Consider the following 25,606-nt stretch of genomic DNA (forward strand, 5'->3'; position numbering starts at 1 on the left):
ATTTAAAAAATAGAAAAGACAAAAAATACATAAATTGTGTAGAAAGCATTTGGCATCTCTAAAATTATATACTCATCATATTTAACAAAAATAAGTGCAATAAGCAAGATTTATTTTTATACACATATAGGGCAGCCTAGTGCACAAAGCTCCCACCAATGCAGGGTCTGGGGAGGGACAGATGTATGCAGCCTTACCCCTGCACAACAGAGGCTGTTTCCAAGATTTGAACCTTGTATTTTTATACACATATAAAAATGAGAAAATGTAGAAAATTTGGGACACAGTATTACTATCATCATCTAAAATTGCCACATGCAAAGCATGTACACATTACTACTAAAAATAAAATAATGTGTATCATTTATCTAGATTGGTAACATGTCAGATTTGGAATGATTGGAGAAGACCTCAATCCAACCCAGATGAACTTAAAATTAAACTAACCCACTTGACACATGAAAGGAACAGGTTTAGCAATAAGGGACATCTAAAGTATTGGTCAGATAGTTCTGCATTTCTAACTTCCAAAGATTCACTGGTTTTTTGTTCAACAGTCCAGTAACAAAGATGAAAAACATCAAAATATAAAAGAAAAAGAAAGAGGCTAAAAATCATGGGATCAAGGTCGGTGTTCTATGAGTCATCACCTTGTCATTTTACTTGATCCTTAGTTTTATATGTTAAAACATGTCCAACTGCCTTGGTTTTGGAGCCAAAGAAATCTTATTCAGCAATCTATCCAGAGAGACCACAATCATGTGATCTAACACGTAAATTTAACTACTTACATCCAATTTATGGACCAACAAGCAAGTCTTTGACCAGATTCTTTGTTAAGGCTTTAGAGAAGTTATCAAAGGATTGTAAGGCAAGTATCTGTTGGAATGTTTACTTTACATTTATGTTTTTATTCTGCTTAGTTAGGGTCAGTTTGGTCTGGTTAAAATAGGTTATTTATCTCTGTTTATGTACTTTAACTACGGTAGGGGCATAAGGGTCTTTTCCCTATTTAATTATGGTCGCCCTATATAATAACATAAGCTGGTGCTGCCAGACAGATTAGAACTCTCCAAACACTTCCTCTTCTCTTCTTCCTTCTCTCTTCTCTCTCTCTTATCTTCTTCTTCCTTATTTCTTTTATTCTCTGCTAATATGGTATCAGAGCCAAGTTCTACAGGGTTTGAGAGCAGATTGAACAAGTTCTTTCTTCTTTATCTTGCTGTCTTCTCCAAACTGAGACCAGAGAAGTTGACCTATGACTGGTACAAGTTTACTTTACCTTTTTTTTTCCTTTTCTCTTGGTTGTGTACCAAGAAAAAACTTATGAAACAAGACTGCTGAATGCTGTCAGAGGAATTGTGAGGTTCAGACCTCTTTTCTGTGGATCGTGTGATCTAGGGCTGTCAATGGGTCGGGTCTGACTCGATGGACCCAAACCTATTGGGTTGGTTCTGGTTCCGGGAATTGGAACCGTCAGGTTGGTTCCAGGTCCTGATATAGGATCCCGATTACTATCAGTTTGGGACTGGTTCCACCTAGTCCCGACCCGGTGTATAGTATATTTATAATTTATTTATTTAAATATTATATAATATATATACTATACATATAACATAGTATAATACATATAATATTTAATATATATTAAACATAAATATTTGTTTTTTATTTATTATAATAGGGTCTGTCGGGTAAGACCCGATTGTCCTGAGAACTTATCGATTCGGTTCTGGGTCCCAAAATTACAGACCCTATCGGGTCCAGGTCTGGGTCCTCAACATTTCATGTTGGGTTGGTTCTGGTTCCAGCTGGTTCCAGCTGGTTCCAACCCAGACCCAACCCGTTGACAGCCCTAGTGTGACCTTGTACCTGAGAATGGGATACCTGTAGGTCACAAATGACCTGCTTTTCCCTGTTTTGGGTGTGACTACACAGTTTTATGGTCTCTCCTGGTAGTTGGTGTGTTTAGATGAACTGGAAATTGGTGGACTATGACTGTTAAACCTGTGCAGTGCTGAAATCAACCTTTTTTTTTGGAGAATTGGATCTGGTCTGTGTTCAGATTGTGTGCAGATCAGAGTGTGTGCATGTGGACTGTATCTCTGGTGTGTTTCTAGGACTTTTTTGGGTGTCAAGAGGGATCTTAAGGTGTGTGTTGAAATTGAATAGTATTTTGAATCATGTCCTCTGAGAATTCTGCAACTTCTGGGATTTTAGGAGGTCAAAACGGAATGAGTGAGGGGATGGATATGAGTTTCCCCATGGCTATAATTCCCTTTGATGGACTAAACTACCTTGAATGGTCTAGGGGAATTAAACTCTACATTATTGCCAGGGGAAAATAGAGTATATTAATGGTAAAGTGAAGGAACCAAAGACTGGAAGTGCTGAACATGATAGGTGGCTCTTGGTTTCCATGCTGCCACAAGTAAGGAAGACGTTTATGTGGGCTGAAACAGCTTGTGAAATATGGGAACAAGCAAAATCTACTTGTTCAGAACAGAGGCATTATGCAAAGATATACCAACTGCAAGCTGAATCCTCCACTTGCAAGCAGGGGAGAGAAGTCTTTCAGTGTACTAATTGGATCTGACATCAATCTGGAAGGAACTGGATCATTATCAAAATGTGAATTGGAAATGTGATGAAGATGCAAAGGCCTATAAGTCACTTGTCTCCCAACAACAAGTATTTGCTTTTCTTTTGGGTTTGAGTCCTATATATGAGTCTATTAGGGTACAAATCTTGGGAAGTAAGGACTTGCCTTCAGTTAAGGAAGTTTTTGCCTTAGTTCAGTCTGAAGAGAGTAGAAGAAGAGTGATGAATTGTGCAAAGGGGGAGCAGGTTGCACTAGCAGTCCGAGGAGGTACAAATTCAAATATGAGAGGCTCTTTTAAGAAGGGTGGTTCACAGAAGAGAGTGGACAACAAAGATAAGCTTTGGTGCACTGACTGTCAAAAGTCCAAGCACACTAAAGACACATGTTGGGACCTCCATGGCAAGCCTAAACGGGCTCAGGAATTAAGTAAGAAATCAGCGTCTGATTAGAGTAAGAAGCCAGCCCAGCAAAATCAGAAGAAATATAACTCAACAAATGTGGCATCTCAAGAGACTAATCCCATGGTACCTCAGGAGTGGTAGTCTGGTTCTGACCCCAAGGAAGAGATTATCAACTCTTCCCCAGGTAACACTAGCCATTTTTGGATTGTAGATTCAGGAGCATATGATCATATGACCAGTTTGCCTTCCTTATTTCACACTTATTGCTTGTCCTCTACAAAGACAAAGTGTCTATTGCTGATGGCTCTCTTGTCTCTATTTCAAGCAAGGGAGACATCAAGGACTTTGATGCTATTTCCTTATCCTCAGTTCTACATGTTCCTAAACTAAGTACTTGTCTACTTCAATCAATAGTATCACTAAACATCAGAACTATTCAGTGACCTTTTTCCCTGATCGTTGTGTTTTCTAGGATCTGGCAACGAGGAAAGTGATTAGGACTGGCCGTTAGATGAATGGGATCTATTTGCTTGAACATCCACTTGGGAAGAGTAAAGAATCTGGGAAGTCTTTCGTGTCATAGTCTGTGAGTCAAATTATGGTTTGGCATAATTGATTTGGTCATCTTTCTTTTAGGTCTTTAAAGAGTCTTTTTCCTACTTTGTTTGAGTCAATCCGAATGTCCATTTTGAAGTGTTAGAGTTGGGAATTGGCAATACATTTCTTTTGATAAATGTGACTTGGCAAAGCATTGTAGATCAGCTTATTCACAAAGTAACAAAAGAAGTTTTATTCCTTTTGAAATTGTGCATACCGATGTTTAAGGGCCTTATCATATTCCTACTATCGGAGGGTACAAATATTTTCTGTTGTTTGTCGATGACTACTCTTGGTTTTCATGGGTTTACCTCAAGCGCTCTCGAGATGAGGTTCCCACTTTGACTTGTGTTTTTCATCAAATGATCTTGACTCATTTTGGGATTAAAATAAAAAATCCCAGATCTGATAATGCCAAAGAATATTTTGCAAAACCCTTATTTTCTTATCTCTTTGAACATGGAGTTATTCATTAGAGCACTTGTCCCCATACACCTCGGCAGAATGGGGTAGCTGAGAGGAAAAATAGGCACATCCTTGAAGTTGCAAGAAGCATCATGTTGAACTATAATGCTCCTATATGTTTATGGGGGATGCCATTCTCACTGTTGTTTATCTCATTAATAGGATTCCTTCACAAGTCTTGGACATGAAAGCTCCTTTTAACTTGTTGAATCCTGATAAGGAATAGTTTTCTATTCTTCCAAAAACTTTTGGTTGCATCTATTTTGTCCAAAACCTTGGGCCTAACCGCTCAAAATTTGACCCTAAGGCTACCAAATGTATCTTCTTTTGGTACGCACAAAATCAAAAAGGGTGTTGTTGTTATGACCCTATCTCAAGAACTAGGTTTGTATCTATGGATGTCACCTTCTTTGAAGATGTCCCCTATTACCCTAGAGTTCCACCTTAGAGGGAGAGTGGTGAGCAGGGCACTTTTGCTCAAGATGTCCCTTTGCCTATTCTTGTGAATGGAGGGGAGTGTAATGAGGGGAGTTGTCAAAAGTGTAAAGAATTAAGGGTGTTTCACAAAAGATGGTGGAGGCAAGTTGGTTCCAATAATGATCAATCCAGGCCATTTATTGTCTCCTTTGTGGCACCAGATTCAGGTATTGCCTCCTCCTTACCCACTCCTACTACTAGTGATATACCCACCTCCACTACTGAGCCTCAACCATCCTTAGATGACCTTGACCTCCCAATTTCAATACGCAAGGGGAAGCATCGTTGTACCTCATCCACTGCCCATTGTATCTTCCATTTCCTTTCTTATGACCACCTTTCATCATCATATAAGTCCTTTTTAACCTCCATTGCTGTCATTCCTATTCCTAGAACTGTGCAAGAAGCCCCAGTTGTCCCTAAGTGGATACTTTGGAACTAGTAGATTAGCCAAGAGGGAAGAAACTTGTTGGGTGTAGGTGGATATTCACAATAAAGTATAATGCCGATGGTACAATTGAAAGATATAAAGCTAGACTAGTTGCTAAGGGATACACTCAACTTATGGTATAGATTACTTGGAAACCTTTGCACCAATTGCAAAAATGAACACTATCAAGGTTTTATTGTCTCTTGTTGCTAACTTCTCATGGCCATTATTTCAGATGGATGTTAAAAATGCATTTCTAAATGGTGACTTGTAGGAGGTGTATATGGAGTTGCCTCCTAGTTTTTATGATGCAGAGATTGGTAACAAAGTTTGAAAGTTGAAGAAAGCATTGTATGGTTTAAAACAATCTCCAATGGCATGGTTTGATAGATTCAGACTTGCTTTGGAAAGATTTGGCTATGTTCAAGCCCAATCTGACCACACTCTTTTCATTAAGAAGAAATGATCTACTTTGACTCTCATAGTTGTGTATGTTGATGACATTGTTGTGACAGGAAGTGATATTGATGAAATTAATTCTCTTAAGCAACTGCTTAATCAAGAATTTGAAGTAAAGGATCTAGGTGAGTTGAGGTATTTCTTTGGGATTGAAGTGGCAAGGTTCAAGCATGGCATTTTTATTCCCCAGAGGAAGTATGTTCTTGATCTCATGGAAGAAACATGAAAATTGGGAGCTAAGCCTGTAGATACACCCATTGAACAAAATCATAAGATAAAAACAAAAGATGGTAAGCCGCTTGAAGATAAAGGTATGCATCAACGACTTGTAGGAAGGCTTCTCTACCCATGCTTGACTCACCCTAACATTTCTTATGCTGTCAGTGTCGTTATCCAGTACATGCACTCTCCCAAGACCTCTCACCTCCCTGTTGAAAGGATTTTAGCCTACTTGAAAAGGTGTCCAGGCTGAGATATATTTTTTGAAAATAATGGACGTATGAAAATAGAAGTATACATTGATGCAAATTGGGCAGGTTATATTGATGATAGAAGATCTACCTTAGGGTATTGTGCCTTTGTTGGAGAAAATCTATTCTCTTGGAGGAGCAAGAAATGAAATGTTGTTGCTTGCTCCAGTGCTAAAGCCAAATACACCTATGGCTAATGGTGTTGGCATGCTGCTGAAATATTATGGCTGAAATCACTCCTTACAGAATTGGGAATTGAGTTTGAAAGACCCTCAATGTTGTATTGTGATAACTAGGCGACCATTAACATTGTTCATCCAAGAGAAAGTTGCCTCTCAATAAGTATGCCTTCCTTATGCTGCCACTGATATGTAGCTTGCTGATGTCTTCACCAAGGCCATCAACAGAATCGAACTTGAGACAGATTTAAGCGAGTTGGGAATGATAAATATATTTTCCCAACTTGAGGGGGAGTGTAGAGAAAATGATTGACCAACTTGTGGTCCCACCTCTTCATATGTTTCCTTCTGATTATGTTGTTGTTAAAATGTTATTTTCTATTGTTTCTAGTGACAGGGGTATTCCTATCATTAAACCTCTTTTCCTAATATAAATAGCACTTGGGGCAGTAGACTAGACACAACAAGTCTGAACCCCTTTCTCTCTATTCTTTCTTTCTCCTCTCTTCTTCCCTTCTCTTCTCTTCTCTTCATCTCGGTTTTTCCCTCTTCGTCCCTTTTCTCTAATAAAATGCTTGTCCACTTCAATATGTTTTGTTTTATCACGAAGGACTAGGTTAGTAGCAATGTTGATAGCTGCTTTATTGTCACAATAAAGTGGCATGGGTTTGTTAACTACAAAATCCAGTTCACCTAACAGGTTTTTTATCCACATGATTTCGGCAACTCCATGAGACATAGCTCTGTGTTCCACTTCAGCACTGGACCTACCACCACACTTTGCTTCTTGCTTTTCCAATTGACTAAGTTTCCTCCCACAAAGGTACAATACCCATTGGTAGACTTTCTGTCGTCGACTACCCCCACCCAATCAGCATTTGTATACACTTCAACCTTTAGATGCCCATGTTTCTGGAATAGCAAACTAGCTCTTGGGAACTTCTTAAGGTATCTAAGGATCCTTTCTGCAGCTTCAAAGTGAATTGTCTTAGGCATAGTTGTCAAGGTGACGCCTAGGTGACAAGGTGCCCTTAGAGGCTCGCCTCGCCCAGTCGCCTAGCAATTTTGTGCACTGGTTATAAAATACTTTTATATTTTAAATTTTTTTACATTATAATTATAAAATAGACATTATTAAACTAGAATATTCATTTTATGTGTTTATATACTAATTTCTTTTTATTATTTTCTTATTTGTTAGGGTTTAATCAATGCAAACATTGCTAACTACTATACTGAACCCATGGTTCAAAGTATTGATACACCTTTGTGTATCGGTAGACGGGTAGAGGTGTATTAGTACTTGTAACAATACTCCCCCTGTTTTTTTTTTATTTCTTTGGTTGTCAATTTCAATTTTAAATATATATATATATATATATATATATATATATATATTATTTAAAAAAAGGGTCCCCGAAAGTATCGAGACTCCAAAGATACAATACAATACACCTGATACAAGGCGTATCATATCAAAATTTTGATCCTTGATTGAACCCTCTAAATTTTCAAAACTTGAACCAATAAGCAAGGGAAGAACTTAAAATTTTGTCTAATCAACACATTTTCTTCTTCCATTGTTTCTTTTTTTCATTCCTATAACAAAAGTAGGGGTTCTTCCCCTATATTTTTTGAATTTTCTTTCCTTTGTTCTTTTTCTTCTCATAAAATGTTGGTTTTCTAGACTTAAACATGAAATTTGTACTTCTCTTATGAAAATTATGAATAATTATTAAGGAAATATGGTTATGGAACCTAGGGAACTACCCTAGGATATATGGTTTTACTTAAAAAAAATCCATCGCCTAGGCGTCGCCTACGCGCTCGCCTAGGCGACTAGGCAACAAGTTTCCCCCCCTGTCGCCTAGCCTTGCCTTGGTGCCTTGAAAACTCTGGTCTTAGGATTATGCATGAACTGACTAAGAACACCCACTGCATAGGCAATATCAGGTTTGGTCATATACAAATATAAGAGTCTCCCTACAAGTCTCTGGAATGGATTTGAACACAGATGAACAAAAATAAGTTATTTATTCTTGGTTTAAAACCAACAATCTTTAAGGTAAATTTCCAAAAATGAAAAGAAGGATCTTTAAGGTTTTTTTTAATAGCTTGGAGGAACTTTCCCAAAGAAAGGTATGTCTCATTTCATGTGAAAATAAACCTAAATCCAAACTATTTTAGAAGAAAATAGTTTGCAAGTCATTTACCTAGAACTCCGAATGACTCAAATCTTACATGTGGAAAAGATTGCTTGTGGTGGCCAAGAAGGATTACGAAGGATCTACATGCTCATCTCTTCACCTTCTATCCATGGTAGAAATTTCAGCTCAAAAGTCTTGGCCATGTGTAACAAAAACCCTTTTATGTGGACAGTTTTTAAATTGAAAATAATAACATTGAATGATTGAAAAGCTAATTTCAATGGGGGAAAGGCCAATACAAGGTGGGATATAGGATGGTCTGGACAATGAGATTGAGTAGATGACTAGATGGCTGATCTAGAGTCCCACTATATCACCTGATTAGGAAACCCTTTTCAAATTTAGAAATGCTGTTCCTAGTATTAGTAGTAGTTTTTAAAATCTCCCACACCTTCAGGATCGTAGAAAACTTTAGAAGGCATTCTTGCCACATTAAATTCATTAGAAGGAAAGTGAAACAGAGATACAAAGGCTAAACTCCTATATTTTTATGGAAAAGATAGTAGTATCAAGTCAAGGAAAAAAACAAAAATACAAACTAGCATGAAAAAAAAAACTACGTTCCTTAAATATTTGCCAAAACTCTGGAAAAATCGATACAGAACTGACCTAAAGAATGAATAAAAAGCACTGACCTAAAATATTGGCAATATTCCAATTTTATTCAACAAATCAAAAGACAAATAGTATAACTTGGGCAAAGAAGGGTTCATCATTTATAAAATTTTGAAGGGGCCTATCCTGAGGGCCCGGGCCTGATGCAGTGGAAATCCTTCAAATTGGCTACCCGATTTGCACCCCTAAGACTATCTTCAGCATCTATATTGATTTTAGAGCATCTGTAAGGGCCATTACACAATGTTGATCCTGCCAAACCAGGGTCTTGGGAGGAGTGGACTGGATATGGGCCTAACCTTCAGCCTTCTTTTTTCTTTCTCTTTATTATTATCATTGCACAAAGTGGATGCATTCAGATTCAAATCTATGTTTATAAGCTTGCCATTCTGAGATTTTAGGTCCCTGCTATCATAGCATCAACAGAAAATGGGGCCATTACTCAATGTTGGTCCCAGCTATCTGGGGTCTTGAGAGAGGTGGACTGGATACAGCTTTTATAGCATCAACCTATGAGAAAAATAGAACCTAAAGTGAAATTAAGATCTAAATAACTAATTTACTTTATGTTTTAGTACCCTGGTAATCTGAAGAAATAACTACTACAAATCTCTAAATGAGGTTTCTAGAAAGACCAAAGATCATCCAAATGTTTACTTAAGCATCAAGGTATGATCATAGATGGTAGTCAAACAATATAAAGATGGATGTGCTGAACAATACATGCATAGGCAGAAATAAACAATATACCTTCTTCAAGTTGCATAGATGATCACAAACAGAACTTGGTCCCCCTTTCCTTAAGAGCTGGATGGAAATAGATGCAACGCAACTGGCTGGTACCCGACCTTTTGTTTTCTCCTCAATCCACTATCATTGAAACCCATAAGATAACCATTAGACCAATTTCCATTGGCATATATAGCATGGAGCACTATAATATGCATGTGCATAGAAGAGAGAAAATAAACCTCACGAAGGTTTGAAGATTTATAGCCGAAGGCAGCATCTTTAGCAAACTCAGTCTCTCCTGCAGGAACAAGCCTAACACAAACACATCAATAGAAGTGTCAGTACTTTTCAGGTTGAACAAGTATACAACATTGCCCAACAGAGGTACCTGTCAGAATCAGCCACATAGTGTGTATCTTCAATAGTGTAACGCCCTCCTTGCAGAAAGAAGGGGCAAATAATCCATGCATCCATCTCTCCTAGTACTGAAACAGCTGCATCTGCTTCCTAAAATAAGAAAAAAGGCAACCATCTTGGTGTTAAGAAGTAACTGTTTGAACATAAATAACAGAATACATTAATTCACAACTAGAGACTCAAAGATCTTGCCTCTGGGAAGTGACCACGGAGTGTAGAGTCCCCTCTCAGAACCACGGTATAGCCAACATTTTTAACAGACTTAGCTGCAGTGTCCAAATTCTGGCAGATATCTTTTATCAATTCAATAGCCTGTGAGAAATCAACGTTTTGGTTAGGGTATAATTTCTAAATGAACAGCCTCTATTGCATGGTTCCATAATTATATTTGTTAAAATATATATTTGTCCCTAAATCAGAGTCCAATAACCAAAATCATCTCTGAGGAGGCAACAAATTTTGGAGTCTTCCTTCTCTGATAAGGTACAAACTTTGGAAATTGAGATGTCAACCTTTCTGATTAAAATCCCTTTACCTTATCAGAACTCAGAGATCGAGAATTAGTCAAAATAAAAAAGCAAGTTGATCTTTTCTTGAACTGTTCAACTAGTGACTCAATGTTCCTGCATAGAAAATATAATACAGTTAGTAATCTCCTGAAATGTACCTTATGGAGGAACAGATGTATTACGGTTAAATAATATGATGTTCAGGGAATTACTCTCTAGTGGAATGACTAACTGTTCAGATCATAACATGTATAACCAGAGAAACTCACCACTCTGTTAAGACTTCAATGTCATGAACGGTTTGGGTTCCAGTTGGGTCATCGTCAAGAACAACCAAAGTCTTCGATGCATTCTGACCCAATCTACAGATATCTTCAATGGGATCCCGTGGCCACTCCAATGGGAGAGATTTGAAGACATCTTCCTTCTTAAGAATTGGAAGCTTCCCTTCAACTCTAACTCCTGTGAGTGTCTCATACACCTATAAAGAGAGGACCAAACTGCAGATGAGCCTGTTACTACAACCAACCATAAGTGGCCTTCTGTCTCACTTTAATACATCCAGGCTTTGTTAAGTGTCTCACGCCACCATGTTTCTGGTGGTTTAAAGAACTCAAATTTTATAACATATTTATAGATTTCTTCTTATCTTTCTGCTGCCCATTATATAAATTTATATATTTATCCAACCCTAAATAGATGCATGCAAGTATCTGAAATATAATAATGCTTAACTGTCAATGAAGAATAATTTGATCTGGATTATAATATTAAATATTTTATTCATATTCATATAAGATTGTCTATCTGAATTTTCAAATATAAGCACATGACTCTGCAAAACCAATATAAGCTTATACCTTAACTACAGCAGCATCATCAATCCGACCCCAGCCAGCAGCAGACCCTGCTCAGTGGAAGCATAATTAATTATTACATGTATGGTTGTATGCAAGTAAGCTTGGAAAGATCATGGAAGGAGACCCAGACTACATTAGAACAAACACGTAGAAGTATATTACACATTTACAGCATACTTGAACCAAGGTAGACATTCAAAGAAACAGTTGATAGATGCTCACCACAAACTGGTCTCCAAAATATTATGTTGGCAGAAAAGTAATGGGTTGCAGTGGAAATACACACAGTACTTGGGAGAAAATAAAATTTACATAATCATCTTTACATTCTATCACCTTAAATTGAACCATAGGACTATGTTACCTAGATACGGCACTCTTGTAAAGGTACCTGGATATCATGAACGGTTTTGATCTTTTTCATGTACAAGTACAACATTTAGGATGTGCAGCACATTCTCCACCTTATTGAAAGTTAATTAGGAACATAATTCATCATTTATCTAATTCATATCCTCTAATGGTGCAGGAGAAATTGAGTAAGAAGAGGATTACAATGATCTAGTCAATTCTACCTGACAGAAAAAGTTGGTGAGCAACAGTTGAAATATTCAGTGGGATTTTATGAGATGAACACTCACGAGACACAATACCCTGCAAACAATTATTGCCACGAAAGTACTGATCAGGATATTGTATAATGCAATATTTTTCTAGGATAAGGAAACCATAAACTAAATTTTATTTCATACCAGATCCTTCACAAAAATATCGAGTGCAGAGTATGGTGTATAGTCATTGTCTAACATGTGCGGTACCCGGTTCTCAAACATCCTGCAATAGAACCCCAAATCTTCCTCAATGTTTTTATCTATAAACTTGAACCATTAGATAATGGCACTTCACACTTCTTTTTTTTTTGATCAGCAAAAAGATTTTATTAATAACAGAGAAATATTGAAATACAATAGATATAGGTTGCAGAAAGCATTAACCCAATCTGCCAACACTACAAAGCATTTACAGTTCTGCCCAGTACAAGGTAGATCTATTTGCCCCCTGTTTTGCTATAGTGCCCGCCAACCCATTTGCAGTCCTTTTGATCCAACCAAACTGAGTGTTGAACTTCCTTGCAATTATGTCAATTTCTCTGTATATAAATTTGAGCTTCTAAGGTTTGATGAAATGTTTTTAGCCCAAGAAATGACCAGCAGTGAGTCTCCTTCTATTTCTAAGTCTGTTGTACCAATCTGCTCAGCCATCTTTAAGCCTTGAAGTAGAGCCAATGATTCAGCCTGTATTGAGTCACCAATACCTATTGGTCCTGAGAAGAGTGCCACAACCTCACCTAGATGATTTCTAATAACACCTCCTATACCTGCCCTTCCCGGGTTGCCAAAGGAGCTCCCATCAAAGTTTAGTTTTAATTTGTTCAGTGCAGCTGGCTTCCACTCCGCTCTCACAACTTCTTTAGGAACATCTGTCTGTGCTACTTCAGTCCAGCTTCTTAGAATCTCATTCATGGGCTATTTTTACTATACTGCTGTTATATGAATGGGCTTTGTTATTTCTTATTATATCTTTTTCATATTGTTCTTATTGCTGCCACTCACTATGGGCAGATTTGTACTTTTTCTTTTAATTATAATTGCTCTCATATGATGAATAGAATGGGGTGCACGACCCATTCAGTTTTGCTCCCAAACTTGCAATTTCTCTCTATTCTTCTATTTGTCTTCCTCTTCTTTTCTGAACTGTTACTAGTTGATTTACTTTGAAATCAATCAATTTTTATATTAGTTTCTGCATTTAGATATGAATTAAGGAAGTCAACTTGGTATCAGAGAAAACCATCTTTTCTCTTTGAAAATATATTATATCACCATAGAACATGACACCTGATCAACTGATTTTTAGAAGAATTTTGGAGAAGAAATTGAAGATATTTTCTGCCTAGAAGTGGAATCTAGTCTGCCCAAAAAAGTCAAGAAGAATCAGAGAATTATTTATGGATGAATTCATGTCTGATTAATTCTATGCATGTACACATTAGTTGGAATTATTTATGGATGAAGACAGCAAAGGAGGTGGTGGATGGAGTTTCCGAGACTTCTAGCCATTGGATGTTGCTAGGACTTAATATCAGCTTAAACTGCAAGTGAATACATTAAAGCAGGGGGAGATGTCTCTTGCACTTTATTTCTCCACTTTGCAGTCATTCTAGTAAGAGATTGATCATCTAGAAGCTGTTAAATAGAAGTGTAAGGCAAATACTAATACCTAAAAGTGATTGGTTGAGAGAAATCACATATTTATGACATTAACAGGCTGTATATTTTGACACGTAATGACACTTCAGTTTCTCAGGCATACTCTCTTGTAAATAGTGAAAAGAGTACAGGGAAAGTGATGATGATGTAATCTTCTGATTTCTCTATACATGCCGCTACAGATGAGTAAAAAGAAGCTCAAGCCATAAAAATAGAACTCCTAAAAGAAGGAAATTATTATGAATTACCACATATATCTTCAAAAGATTGGGGTGTTGCATGTCTTTTGAAAAAGAAACCGCAAACCACAAAAAATTGCAACGTTTAGCCCCTATGCACAACATTATGTACCTGAGCCTGTGCACCCATAATCATTACAAAAAAATGATTGAAAAATTTTGAGAAAGAAAATTCCTTAAATATTGGGAGGATACACAGCCAGAGATATAGTGTGCTACAGACTCTACTGGTTGTCTCCTCTGAATGCCTGAACTTGGTTAAAAATTCAATCCTTTCTTTCCTTCCATATATTCCAAATAATCACAGCTAGTATGGAATCCCTTATGATTCGCCCCTTCTTGTTTAATCCAATCAGGTTCCAGCTCCAAATAATATCTGATACTGTTGCTGGTAAACATCTCATTACCCCAAAGCATCTCTGAAATATGCTCCAAAGAACATAAAACAATTGACAGTGCAGAAATAAGTGGTTAGCAGTCCCCACACCCTTCTGGCAAAAGACACAAGACACTGAGTCCAGATATATTCCTCTCTTCATCAAGCTGTTCCATGTCAAACATTTGTCTGACACAGCACCATACCAAACAAGCCACCTTTGATGAAATACAAGGGAGCCACACCTTGGAACTAAGGAAAGGAGAGGTTGGTTTCCTAAGCAAGTGCATATAGAGAGACTTGAGTAGGAAAAATCCTGAAGAACCGAATTTCCATATCCTCTTATCAACCTTATTTGCATCAATTTCTGCACTTAGAAGCAAATGATGCAGCTGCACCAATTGTTCAACCCCAACCATTAAGGTTTCTTCTAAAAACAGGAACCAAACCACCTAACAATTGGCCACCCGAAAGCAATCAGCCACTAGTGAGTTTCTGTCCCTAGAAACCAAAAATAGAGCAGGGATCAAGGGAACAAATCCATGAGTGGCCTGTGAGGGCACCAAATATCCCTCCAAAATCTGACTCTCTGCATATTACCCACTTTATACCTTATAGTTGCAGCAAACTGGTTGTAAATTTTTTCTACCCCTTTCCATACACCCATAAGATTCTCTAGCGAAGCCCAGATCCCACTTCACAAACTTCCAGGTTGTTCATTTAAGTGCCAAAACCATTTTCCTAGCAGGGATACATTAATCAGTCTCAGCATTCTCACCCCCAATCCCCTCCATGCCTTGGGAGAGAGAGCATACCATGTTCAAGTTCACCAAATGGATTTTCTCCTCCTCCCTCCAATCTCTCCAAAGCAAGTCTCTAATCATCCTTTCCAGCTTTGCTGCCACCTGATCTGGGATAGGGAAGAGAGATAGAAATTAAGTGGGAATGCTGCAAGTATATTGTTCAATAAAGTGATTTATCCCCCTTTTGATAGGTATCACAGCTTCCATGAAACCAATATCTTTTCAACTCTTTCTAAAATGGGATCCCACACAACATTAGAGATACACCTCTGCCCTACAGGAAGCCCCATGTGTTGTGTAACATATTCATAGCAAACTTGTAAGGAAAAGTTTTACAGGAAAGCTATAGACAATGCATCTTTTGATTACTATGAAAGAAAATTCTATTGAATTAGAAAAAAACTACAAGAACTGTTGCTAGATAAGAGAAACCATCTCCATGGAACCTTTGGGCAGGACCCACAACTCATCTCCATGCAACCCTTCTCTAGTTTTGGATCTAATAAAATGAGTTGTTCAGCAGCTTCAGCCTGGATGCCAAAAATCTAGCCTTTCTAATAGCATGGAGATGCAATGAAGGGCTAGGGAATTCAATTCTCTAGTTTAATCTTCATCAATGAGAGCATCCTCCTAGCTTGAATCATCCACGTCCAATACCTTGCTTCCTTCCTGAAGAACTTTTTTATTCAACTTCTCTTCCCTTCTTCTCCTTTCAAACTCCTCAAAGATCCTTCTAGTAAACTCCTCATCACCCCAACCTGAGAGCAATGTCCAGTATATCCATTCACAGAAGAACACAGGCAATCAACAAGATTTTCTCTTGTTCCACAAACAATCCTCTTCTTATCGCTCACCGAAATCCACCTTTCTCCCTTTCTCTTTCTAACCTCAGTCAAGACACTCCCTCCCAACATTTCACTTATTTTAAAATTTGGTCTATTAAGATCTAAAAGCTTTCTCTTGTCTACTTTACCCTTCTGATTTTCCTTCCTGCCATTAAGAAAATCAACGTTGAAGGTTTGTGCTTCACTGGAAACTCCATTTGGGCAAGACGAAGACTTCAAGCAAGTAAACTGGTCCAAGATAGACGATAGTAGACGTGAATCACAGTCCTTAATACGACCTACGTGACCTTGTATAGAATCACATGACATTGAGGTCTGATTGCTAGGTCCTTTGGTTGTGCTTCTTCTTCAAGTGATGTCTCATCACCTCTTTTGTTGTATTTCTTTTCTTTTTTTAATGAATTTTTATCTTTATTATTCAAAAAAAGGGAATTCTATTCTCTATCTTATTACCACTTTAGAGTCTCCAATTTCCTGATTTCAATTAGCAGTGGTCAATCTTATCTCCTGAAGCAAGGAATACAGCTTGTCCTGAATTGAAGTTCCACCACCAATTAGACCCAAGTAAGCTACCAGGATGTGACCTAGTTGGTTTATATAGGCTCCTGTTTTTCCAGAACAACCTCATTTACCTAAGCCACAAACAAATGGGAGACTACCACATTTAACCCTCAAGCTATAAGCAATACATTGTGGAACAAACACACAGAAAATAAATTATAGAATGGTATAGTCCATATTACAAACCAGAATCTCGAGTTCAATGGGTGGCAAGTCTGGGGATGAATATATTAAAAAGAAATGAATTTAAGGAACTTGGAAGTTAAAACTATCCTAAAAGTATAAAAAGCCATGTGATGAGGAAAATGGACTTAGATGATTTTGCCATGAGCAACAAAAGGAAACAATTTCACCAATTAGGAGACATTGGTGCTTAAAAATCAAGGGGGAGCCTAAAGGTTGTGAATTGAGCTGCTGGTGTAGTCAAAAACTAGAAATCATGTGACTTACACTTAAGCAGAAGATATTGCCCTAAATAGAGTGGAGTAATAATGGGATGCATCTAACCAACCCTAAATAGAAAAAGATAAGGCTTTGTCTATAATTGATTGTTATATTCAAATAGACATTTCAAAAAGTACATTGAAGATTGTATGACATACCACGATGTTCCTCCACTATTTGTAATGAACTCAAACAACAATCTTGTATTTAGACCCAACCGGGCCCCAAATGCCATTGCCTCAGCTGCTGATGCTATATGTACTCCAGCAAGCAGTTGATTAACCATCTTTAAACAACTGCAAAGTAGAACATTCTAGAAAAGGTTCATAAGATGCACCCCCTCAAAAGAAATCAATGAAAAACAAAAGAATCTCTAAACTGAACCAATATATTGCAAATGACACAGCTAACTGATTTGCATGGACGTGCAATGCCCATGTGTCAGCATGTGCATGGAATTCACATTGCAAAGATCCAGTGTCCTAGTAGAAGAAGAAAGAAACAAATGCTAAAAAGGACCATCTCTGAATACCTTCCAGCCCCACAACCACCACTAATAATATAAAGCTCCTTACTCATGGCTGTTCATACGCAAATTTAAAGAATAAGCATCATAGACTTCCACAATTCATGTGATCCAAGAATAATCAACTTCACCCATAGGCTCATTACCTGAGAGTACAGAACCAGCAGACTTGAGAGCTTCATCTGAACCTGATGCCATAATCTTAATGGGAAAGAAGTAAAAGATTAATTATGAAACCAGATCTAATCTATTAAAAGAATGTGGAGAAAACATAGAGAATCACTATTTTTGTAGAAAATAAAAATTAATAGATATGTTAGAAGTAGGAATTTGTGAACTGCAAACAAATAAAGTTCAACTTCCATACCGTAAGTGATCCCATTGCTGCTCTCTTAACACCACCAGAGACAGGAGCATCCACCAGTTTCAAATCCCTGCCTTCATCTATAACATTTATAGATGGGTTACCATATTATGGTCATCATAATTTTGAAGCATAAAAATTTCTATACTTCTACAGTTCTTTGAATAAATAAGTAATTCTTTTAATTGAAAAACATGTAAAAAATATTTCACTGACATAAATGAAAACACAAAACACAATTATAGCAATATCATTTCCATATTACATACACAAAGAAGTCCAGAAGAAGGAATTATACTAATTACTCTGAATTTGCGCACTTTCACATTTGTCAAACAAAATTGTATTTTTTATCCTGTTTTGGTGTCCCCCTACTTTAATATACTCATAGGACTAAGAATGATTATGAGATCTGTTGAGATATTGGGATGGACAGCTCCCTAGTTGTACCTCTCTTTATTTATTTATTTTTGTTATTGTGGGAATTAGTTATTATGGGCCTAAGGTCCCTTTTATTGCTTTTATTACTTGTTTCTTTTATTGTTATCGACAGAAACCCTACTAGGGGCATTCGTGTAATCTCCACTTTACTTATGATTGATCTAATAAAAGAGAAAGGGCTGGGAGAAAGTCACGATCTCTGCTTCCAAAATCTTCTTCCTTTCTTCTCCTCTCTTCTCCCTTCTTCCTTGCTGTTTCAGATCTATTTTCAACTGTTTTTTTTTCTTTGATTAAATATACTGTTTTACATCATTAATTGTCAGCTTGTTATCAGAGCAAAGAAACCCTGCTTTTTTTTTCTTTCTTTAATCCCATACACAATGTGTATGGAGAACTAAGGTGGTAGTTGATTAATGATTCATTCAGCCTAGTTGGTGGGAGATTTTTGGAGATTTTCAGATCAGTTTTTGATGCCCAAGAAGTGTTTTAGAGAGTTGGCCCAAAAACCCTAGCCGACTAGAGAAGAATTGAAGTTAAAGGGTCAAGGGGATCCTTCCAGAGTGGTGCTCAGGGTGTGAAGGACATCTTAGAAGCCCTTAGTGAGATTGATCCTGGTTGGAGAGTTTTCTGCCATCACTGGTAGGAGCAACTGAGTTTTCTCAGTTTCTTCCGGGTTGTCAGGTAGTGTGAAATTCTCTCTCTTTGGTTTTTTCCCTTCCTGGATGTTGGGAGATCTTAGTTGAAGTAAAAATTATTTTTCATTTGTTTTCATTTGATCAATGGAGACATCTGGAGTTGACATAAAGCAGAATGGTGAACCTGGAAGTAATCCAGGAGGGTCTATTGAATCCATGTTGGGTGATATGACCACAGTGAAGCTAGATGGCGGTATGGCACCAACTATTTGCTTGGTCACAATCTGTGAAGATTCATGTGTGCAGTAGAGGCAAGGAAATATGGGATAGTGTGGCTAAAACATATTCTCAGAAGATGAATGTTGCAAGGGCATACAAGCTGAAAAACGAAATCAATAATTTAAGACAGGGGGAGAGGCCTCTAGTAGTACACTACTCTATGTTGAAGTCTTTATGGCAAGAAAGTGATCTACTTGAAACTATTGTGTGGGAGAGCACCAAGGATGCTGAAACATATAGAATGTTGGTGAAGAGAAACAAGGTGTTTGAGTTCCTTATAGGAGTTAACTTGGAATATGACATCACAAGACAAAATATACTCTCCAATGATGATATTACATTGTGTAAGGCATATTCTTTGGTGAGTAGTGAGGAGAGTAGAAGATAGGTACATCTTTAGAATTCTACTACTAATCATTTTTCTAATGCTGGAGTGAAGCCAAAGGGTAGTGTGGATAAGGAGAAGGCAGTCAAATGTGATTACTGCAAGAAGCCTAACTAGAGATACCTGTTGGGAACTACATCCTCATTTGATGCCAAGGAGGTTCAAAAATAACAAGAAGGGGGAAATATTAATGCAGCCACTATACCAGATAGTGAGAAGAGGTCCAGTGAGGAGAAGTCCACTGTGGAGCAATTAGCAGTTGTGAGAACTGAATTTGAGAAGTATGGGAAACTTTTGAATCACTTGGAAAGAGAAGTTAGCTTCAACTCTACAGGCAATTCAGCACCTACAGCCTTTGCCCACCTAGGTACTCGTGCAATTGTTAATCATGCATCCTTTCAGGTAATCATTGTATCCCTTGGACTATTGATTCTGGTGCATCCAATCACATGACTAGTATACCTAACCTTTTTTGTTCTTTATAGCTATTACTTGATCGAGATAAGATTTCCCTTTCCAATGGCTCTCTAGCTCCTATTTCTAGAAAGGGAGACATTAGAGCCATCGAGACCCTTACCCTACCCTACCCTATGTCCTCCATGTACCTAAGCTTAATACCAACCTTCTTTCTGTTAGTAGTTTGACTAAATCATTGAATTTTTCTATAACCTTCTTTTCCAAACATTGTGTTTTCTAGGACCTGAAGTTTCAAAGGTGATCAGGAGTGGCCATGAGGCCAATAGGATGTACCTACTTGATGTGCATGAAAAGAACCAGTAATCATCACAAAGGATGGCTTTGGAGTCAACTGTGTTTGAGTCTTTTCATAAAATTATGTTATGTCATTTTCATTTGGGTCATCTGTCCTTTTCTTTGCATCCTTTATTCCCTAAGTTGTTACAGTGTTAGTCTTTCTAGTCTACGATATGAGTCATGTTAGTTGCCAAAGCATTGTAGAAATTCTTATCCCTTAAGTAATAAAAGATCCAAGTTTCCTTTTGATATCGTGCACTCTAATGTGCGGGGACTATAACATATACCTTCTATTGGGGTTATAAATACTTCATTTTATTTATTGATGATTTTTCCAGATATACACAGATTTACTTGATGCATTCTCATGATGAGGTCCCAAAGTTAATGAGACAATTAACTTGTTCTCATTGAGTTTAAAACTCGCATCAAAGTATTCCAATCTGATAATGCTAAGGAGTACTTTAAGAAGGATCTCTTTACCTATCTTTCTGACTTTGGAGTTATTCATCAAAGCTCATGTCCTCACACCCCTCAAAAACATGGAGTAACTAAAAGGAAAAAATCGACATGTTGTTGAAATTGATAGAAGCATTTTTCCTGCCTCCCATGTTGCTATAAAATATTGAGACATGATTAAAGATGATCTACTTGGGTTTTTTCAAAGTTTGCATATAGGCATAGAGTTAGCCCGAAGGTTAATGCTACTGTTGAGTTTTGGGCTGATATAACTTTTTTTTTATTTACATAGCATAGTTAGGGAGTTATTGGGCCTTAGGCCCATCAAGGTTTAAAATGCCGATGCCGATGGAAATGTCACTTAGCAAAATATAGGACATATGTCGGAAATGTCAAGGGGAAATATTGTAAAAATTAGAGACATTGTAGAAATATTATGAAATATGTGGGAAATATGCAATAATATATTGTCCAATGATAAAAGAAGCATTAATACATATTTCTAGACTATTATCTTATTCCCAACCATTATATAAAGCTAAGAAACTAACGTCAATAACAAATTAGTAAATGACGATTTACTGATTTATTATGCATTTTGATGTTTTTACAAGGTTACCCGATATTTTCTTTTCTTATTTTTAATTCTGAGTTATTATAAATTCTAATATATTTATTTCACACTAGTAAATAGAAATACATTTATTCTGATTTTTTAAATATTAAAGTTATAATACATTATGTTTTATTATAAATTTAATAAACTGATTCGCCTTTTTGTAGTATTAAGATTATGATAAATTCTGATTTCTTATAAAACTTAATATGATTTTTAATACTAAATTTATAATAAATTATGATTTATTATAAAATTTAATAAACATTTTCTGATTTTAATAAATATTTTAAAAATAATAACTAGTTACTATTTTATTACTTGAAGAATATTTTATGTTTTATATTATAAAGTAATTAATTTATTCTTTTGTTTTTATTTTTTGTTAATTCTTTTTTATAAATATTTTATTTGAAATATTAAATAGAAATTATTAATGGAATAATTTATAGTAATATACTGTATTATATTAATATAGTATACTAATATATTATATTATTAATGTACATTAGTCGACATCATGTTGCCATAATAGGAAAAATTGTCTTTTTTCTTGGTTATTTGGGCCGATTTGGTCGATATTTCCGAAATATAGGAAATGTCGACCAAAATAATGTAATTTTTATATTACCATCCATTTTCATGTCGGTTAGCCTCGACATCGACATATGTCAGGCAACATTAGCGAAATGTTGCGACATTTGAAACCATAAGGCCCATTAGTTTAGGTTTTAAGTTAAAAGTGTTTTTTAAGTTCTCACAAGTAGCCGGCTTACTAAGGGCATACTTGTCTTTGTACTCTCTTTTATTTATGAGTATATAATCTAATGAAAGGGGCGGCTAGACCTAATTCTGAGCTTCTCCCATTCTCTTCTATCTCTCTTCTCTATCTTTCTTAGCCGAAACCTTTTCTTCTCTTTCTATTCTACTTTCTTTTACAGTTTTTATATCAAGACAGGTTGTCCAAACCTTTCTACTGCTACCTTCTTAACGCTCATCCCTAAGAAATTTGAAGCTTTAAACCATAAGGATTTTAGGCCCATTAGTTTGGTGACTAGTATCTACAAAATTTTAGCTAAGGTGTTGTCCTTGAGGCTGCAAGAGGTGCTTCCCAATTTAATTAATCAAGCTCAAGAGCTTTTGTGCAAGGACAAATTTATGATCAAATCCTCATTGCTAATGAGTATGTGGAAGATATGAGGAGATCTAGCCATCAAGGTTTTGTGTGTAAGCTGGATTTAGAAAAGGCCTATGATCTGGTGGATTGGTCCTTTCTCCTAGAGGTTTTTGGGTTTTGTGGGTTTAGGGATAGATGGTTTGACCGTTTGACTGGATCTAGGGGTGCTTAAATTCTTGTCATTACTCAGTTTTGGTCAATGGTATGGTCAAAGACTTTTTTTCAGTCCGTAGAGGTTTGAGACAAGGTGACCCTCTCTCTTTCTTTTTTCCCTAGTAGCTGATGTGTTTAGTTGCCTAATATCAAAAGCAGATAGGGAGGAGGTTATCAGGGGTTAGAGAATAGGTAGGAATGGAATCTCGATTACCCACCTCCAATTCACTAATGACATCATAATTTTTTGTGATGGGAATGACTTAAGACTAGTAAGAAAGTCAATTGGGAGAAAAGCTATGTGGTGGGTATTAATTTGGATGAATAGGTTGTTGGTTCCATAGCAGATTCCTTAGGTTGTCCGATTGCTTCTTGGCCATTGTCTTATCTAGGTCTCCCTCTAGGTGCAAACCCAAAGAAGAGTTCTGGATTCTGGTTTTGGAAAGTTTTGAAAAAAGGTTGGTGACATGGATAGAGAACTACATCCCTATGAGAGGAAGAGTTACCTTGATTAAAGCCACACTAGCTAAACTTACCAATGTATTTCCTCTCTGTTTTAAGGATCCCCTCTAGGGAATCAAAGAGAAAGAGAAGTTGATGAGAAACATCCTTTGGGAACTGGGGGAGCAAAAGAAGAGGAGGGTGGGCTTGGATTAGGGAACCTAACTTGCAAAAATGTGGCATTTTTGGGGAAATTGCTATGGAGGTGGCCACTGGACCGAGAGAGTTTATGGCACAAGGTAATTGAAAGTATCCATGGTCTTTCAAATAATGGCTGGGATGCTGGTATATCTCGATGGGCTACTTAGGCCTTACCTTGGAAAGCTATCGCTACTATCCTTCCTCAATTTCTCACATTCATAAGGTATGATGTTTGTTTTAGAAATTCAGTCTTATTCTGGAATGATGTTTGGGTGGGCAATTCAGTCCTGAAGGACCGTTTCCCCTCCCTCTACAAAAAAAGAAGCGGTTTCTTGGTGTCTGTCCTCTTCTGTCTCTCTTTTTGCTTTGGACTAGGATTTCGGTTTCCGAAGAGGACTAAGAGATGATGAACTTGTTAGTGTTTCAGACCTTCTGATTACTCTTGGTGATGTTTGTCTAGAACCTTCTAAACTAGAAAAAAGAGTTTGATCTCCCTCTTCAAAAGGTTCTTTCCTGGTTGCATCCTTCTTTAAGTCCCTTTGCTCTAACCCTGCCTCCTTGGGCTTTCCTATAAAGGAAGTTTGGACTAGGCCTATCCCCCCTAAGGTTACTGATTTTTTGTTGGGAAGTATTTCACGGGAAATTAATATTTTGGATAATGTGCATAGGAAAAGACCTTTTATGTGTTTGCCCCCAATCTGGTGTGTTCTTTGCAAATCAAATGGTAAGGACTGTTGTCATTCACTAATTTCTTTCTCCTTTGTTTTGGCTATTTGGAATTGGATTTTTCTCTTTTTGGGTGCAGGTGGAATCTGCCATTAGAAGCAAGACTGTTGTTTGAGTCCTTAGCTTTTGCTTGGCCTACAAAGAGAGGGAAGGTAAAGTGGAGGTGCATTAGAGAAGCTGTGCTTTGTGGACTATTTCGGAGGAGGGAAACACAAGGATTTTTCAAGATAAGGAAAGAACTTTGATAGATGTTAAGGACTATCTTGATTAGGAGAATACACTAGTAAAAGACTACAACTTCTTTCCAGTCTTACTCTTTCAATGAGTTGTGGTGAGGTTGGACAGAAGTGGCCAGTAGCTCTTCTTGCAAGCGGAGTATCATTGTAGATTGGTCCCATCCCCCAAAGGCTTTATCCAAGGTTCAAAATTCCGCAACGTGTCGGGCCGTATCGGCCGATACGTATCGTTCCAACAAGAGCTCGACACGTGGAACGTGTAGAAATCATCCGTTCCGTTTCTTTTCGTATGTACTGCATCGATACAGGCCTGTATCGGGCTGTTTCGGCTCTGTATTGGTCGATACGGGCCCGAAACAGTCCGCTACAGCCCGATACACTTGATTTTTTTTGGGTGCCCTTCATTCACTAACCTTTTTAATTACTTCTATATTTAATTCTAACTTTTCTTTCATTAATTAGTCAATTACTCCTACTTTAAATTTAAATTTGAATTTTAGCACCTAATTCGAATTCTCTTATTAATTCCACTAATTAATGATACTCTCTCATTAACTCCACTAATTAATGATCCTATCTCATTAAATTTCGTTTTGTTAGTATAAAAACTACAGACTTAAACAATGGCAAGATTTGAACCTTAGTCACTAGGTTTTAACAACCATAACCCACCACTAGGCCACGCCCATTTATTTGTTATGGTCATATGCATTATTATTTTTAAGTAAATTTTCTCTTTTCTTAATGGGTACTTATAAATAAACGCTAGAATCAATTTTTAAAATTTATATACTAATAAATATTAATATAAATTGATGTACACACATAACATTTATATTGGTTATTTGAAAATTGTTGTACACACATTCATATTTTAGGTTTTTTTGTTTTCTCACATTTGATTTATTTCATCATTTTTCAGCAGTTATTAATTGTAATTATTTACAATTAAATGATTGTAAATATGGATTTTTACATTTAAATAACTTATTTACAATCATTTAAAACTTATAATTATTGTTAGTAATATATATTTGAATTTCCTAACATATTTATACATATCTTAATTTTTCGTCCATATCTATGCATATCCAAAGCGTATCCCAATACGTCTATTAAAATTGTCTTTCCAATACACCTTGTGATTCCGATACTTTCAACCTTGGCTTTATCAAATTAAACTTCGATGGCAGAAGTCAAGGTAACCCTGATTTGTCTGGTAACAGAAATAAATTAGCTTTATTCTCAGGACATGT

The 25,606-nt window shown here is 36.8% G+C and overlaps 1 protein-coding gene across 1 annotated transcript in view; it reads right to left on the minus strand.

The window, feature by feature from the left end:
* The window catches only part of LOC148855153 (ketose-bisphosphate aldolase class-II family protein), a 124,717-nt gene that overhangs the window by 23,303 nt on the left and 75,808 nt on the right, over positions 1–25,606 (minus strand). Inside the window, exons 16-28 of the mRNA XM_088984471.1 lie at positions 17,852–17,928; positions 17,631–17,685; positions 17,491–17,539; positions 17,117–17,254; positions 12,173–12,254; positions 11,996–12,074; positions 11,421–11,467; positions 10,830–11,041; positions 10,587–10,674; positions 10,244–10,363; positions 10,023–10,141; positions 9,874–9,946; positions 9,653–9,772 (exon numbers count right to left, since the gene is read on the minus strand). Of these exons, the coding sequence (XP_088840597.1) occupies positions 9,653–9,772; positions 9,874–9,946; positions 10,023–10,141; positions 10,244–10,363; positions 10,587–10,674; positions 10,830–11,041; positions 11,421–11,467; positions 11,996–12,074; positions 12,173–12,254; positions 17,117–17,254; positions 17,491–17,539; positions 17,631–17,685; positions 17,852–17,928 (1,259 nt within the window). The remainder of the gene's footprint in view (positions 1–9,652; positions 9,773–9,873; positions 9,947–10,022; positions 10,142–10,243; positions 10,364–10,586; positions 10,675–10,829; positions 11,042–11,420; positions 11,468–11,995; positions 12,075–12,172; positions 12,255–17,116; positions 17,255–17,490; positions 17,540–17,630; positions 17,686–17,851; positions 17,929–25,606) is intronic.

Source organism: Nelumbo lutea, chromosome 4 (assembly GCF_056320005.1).
Source record: "Nelumbo lutea isolate HS-2025 chromosome 4, American lotus-T2T, whole genome shotgun sequence".
Lineage (NCBI taxonomy): Eukaryota > Viridiplantae > Streptophyta > Magnoliopsida > Proteales > Nelumbonaceae > Nelumbo > Nelumbo lutea.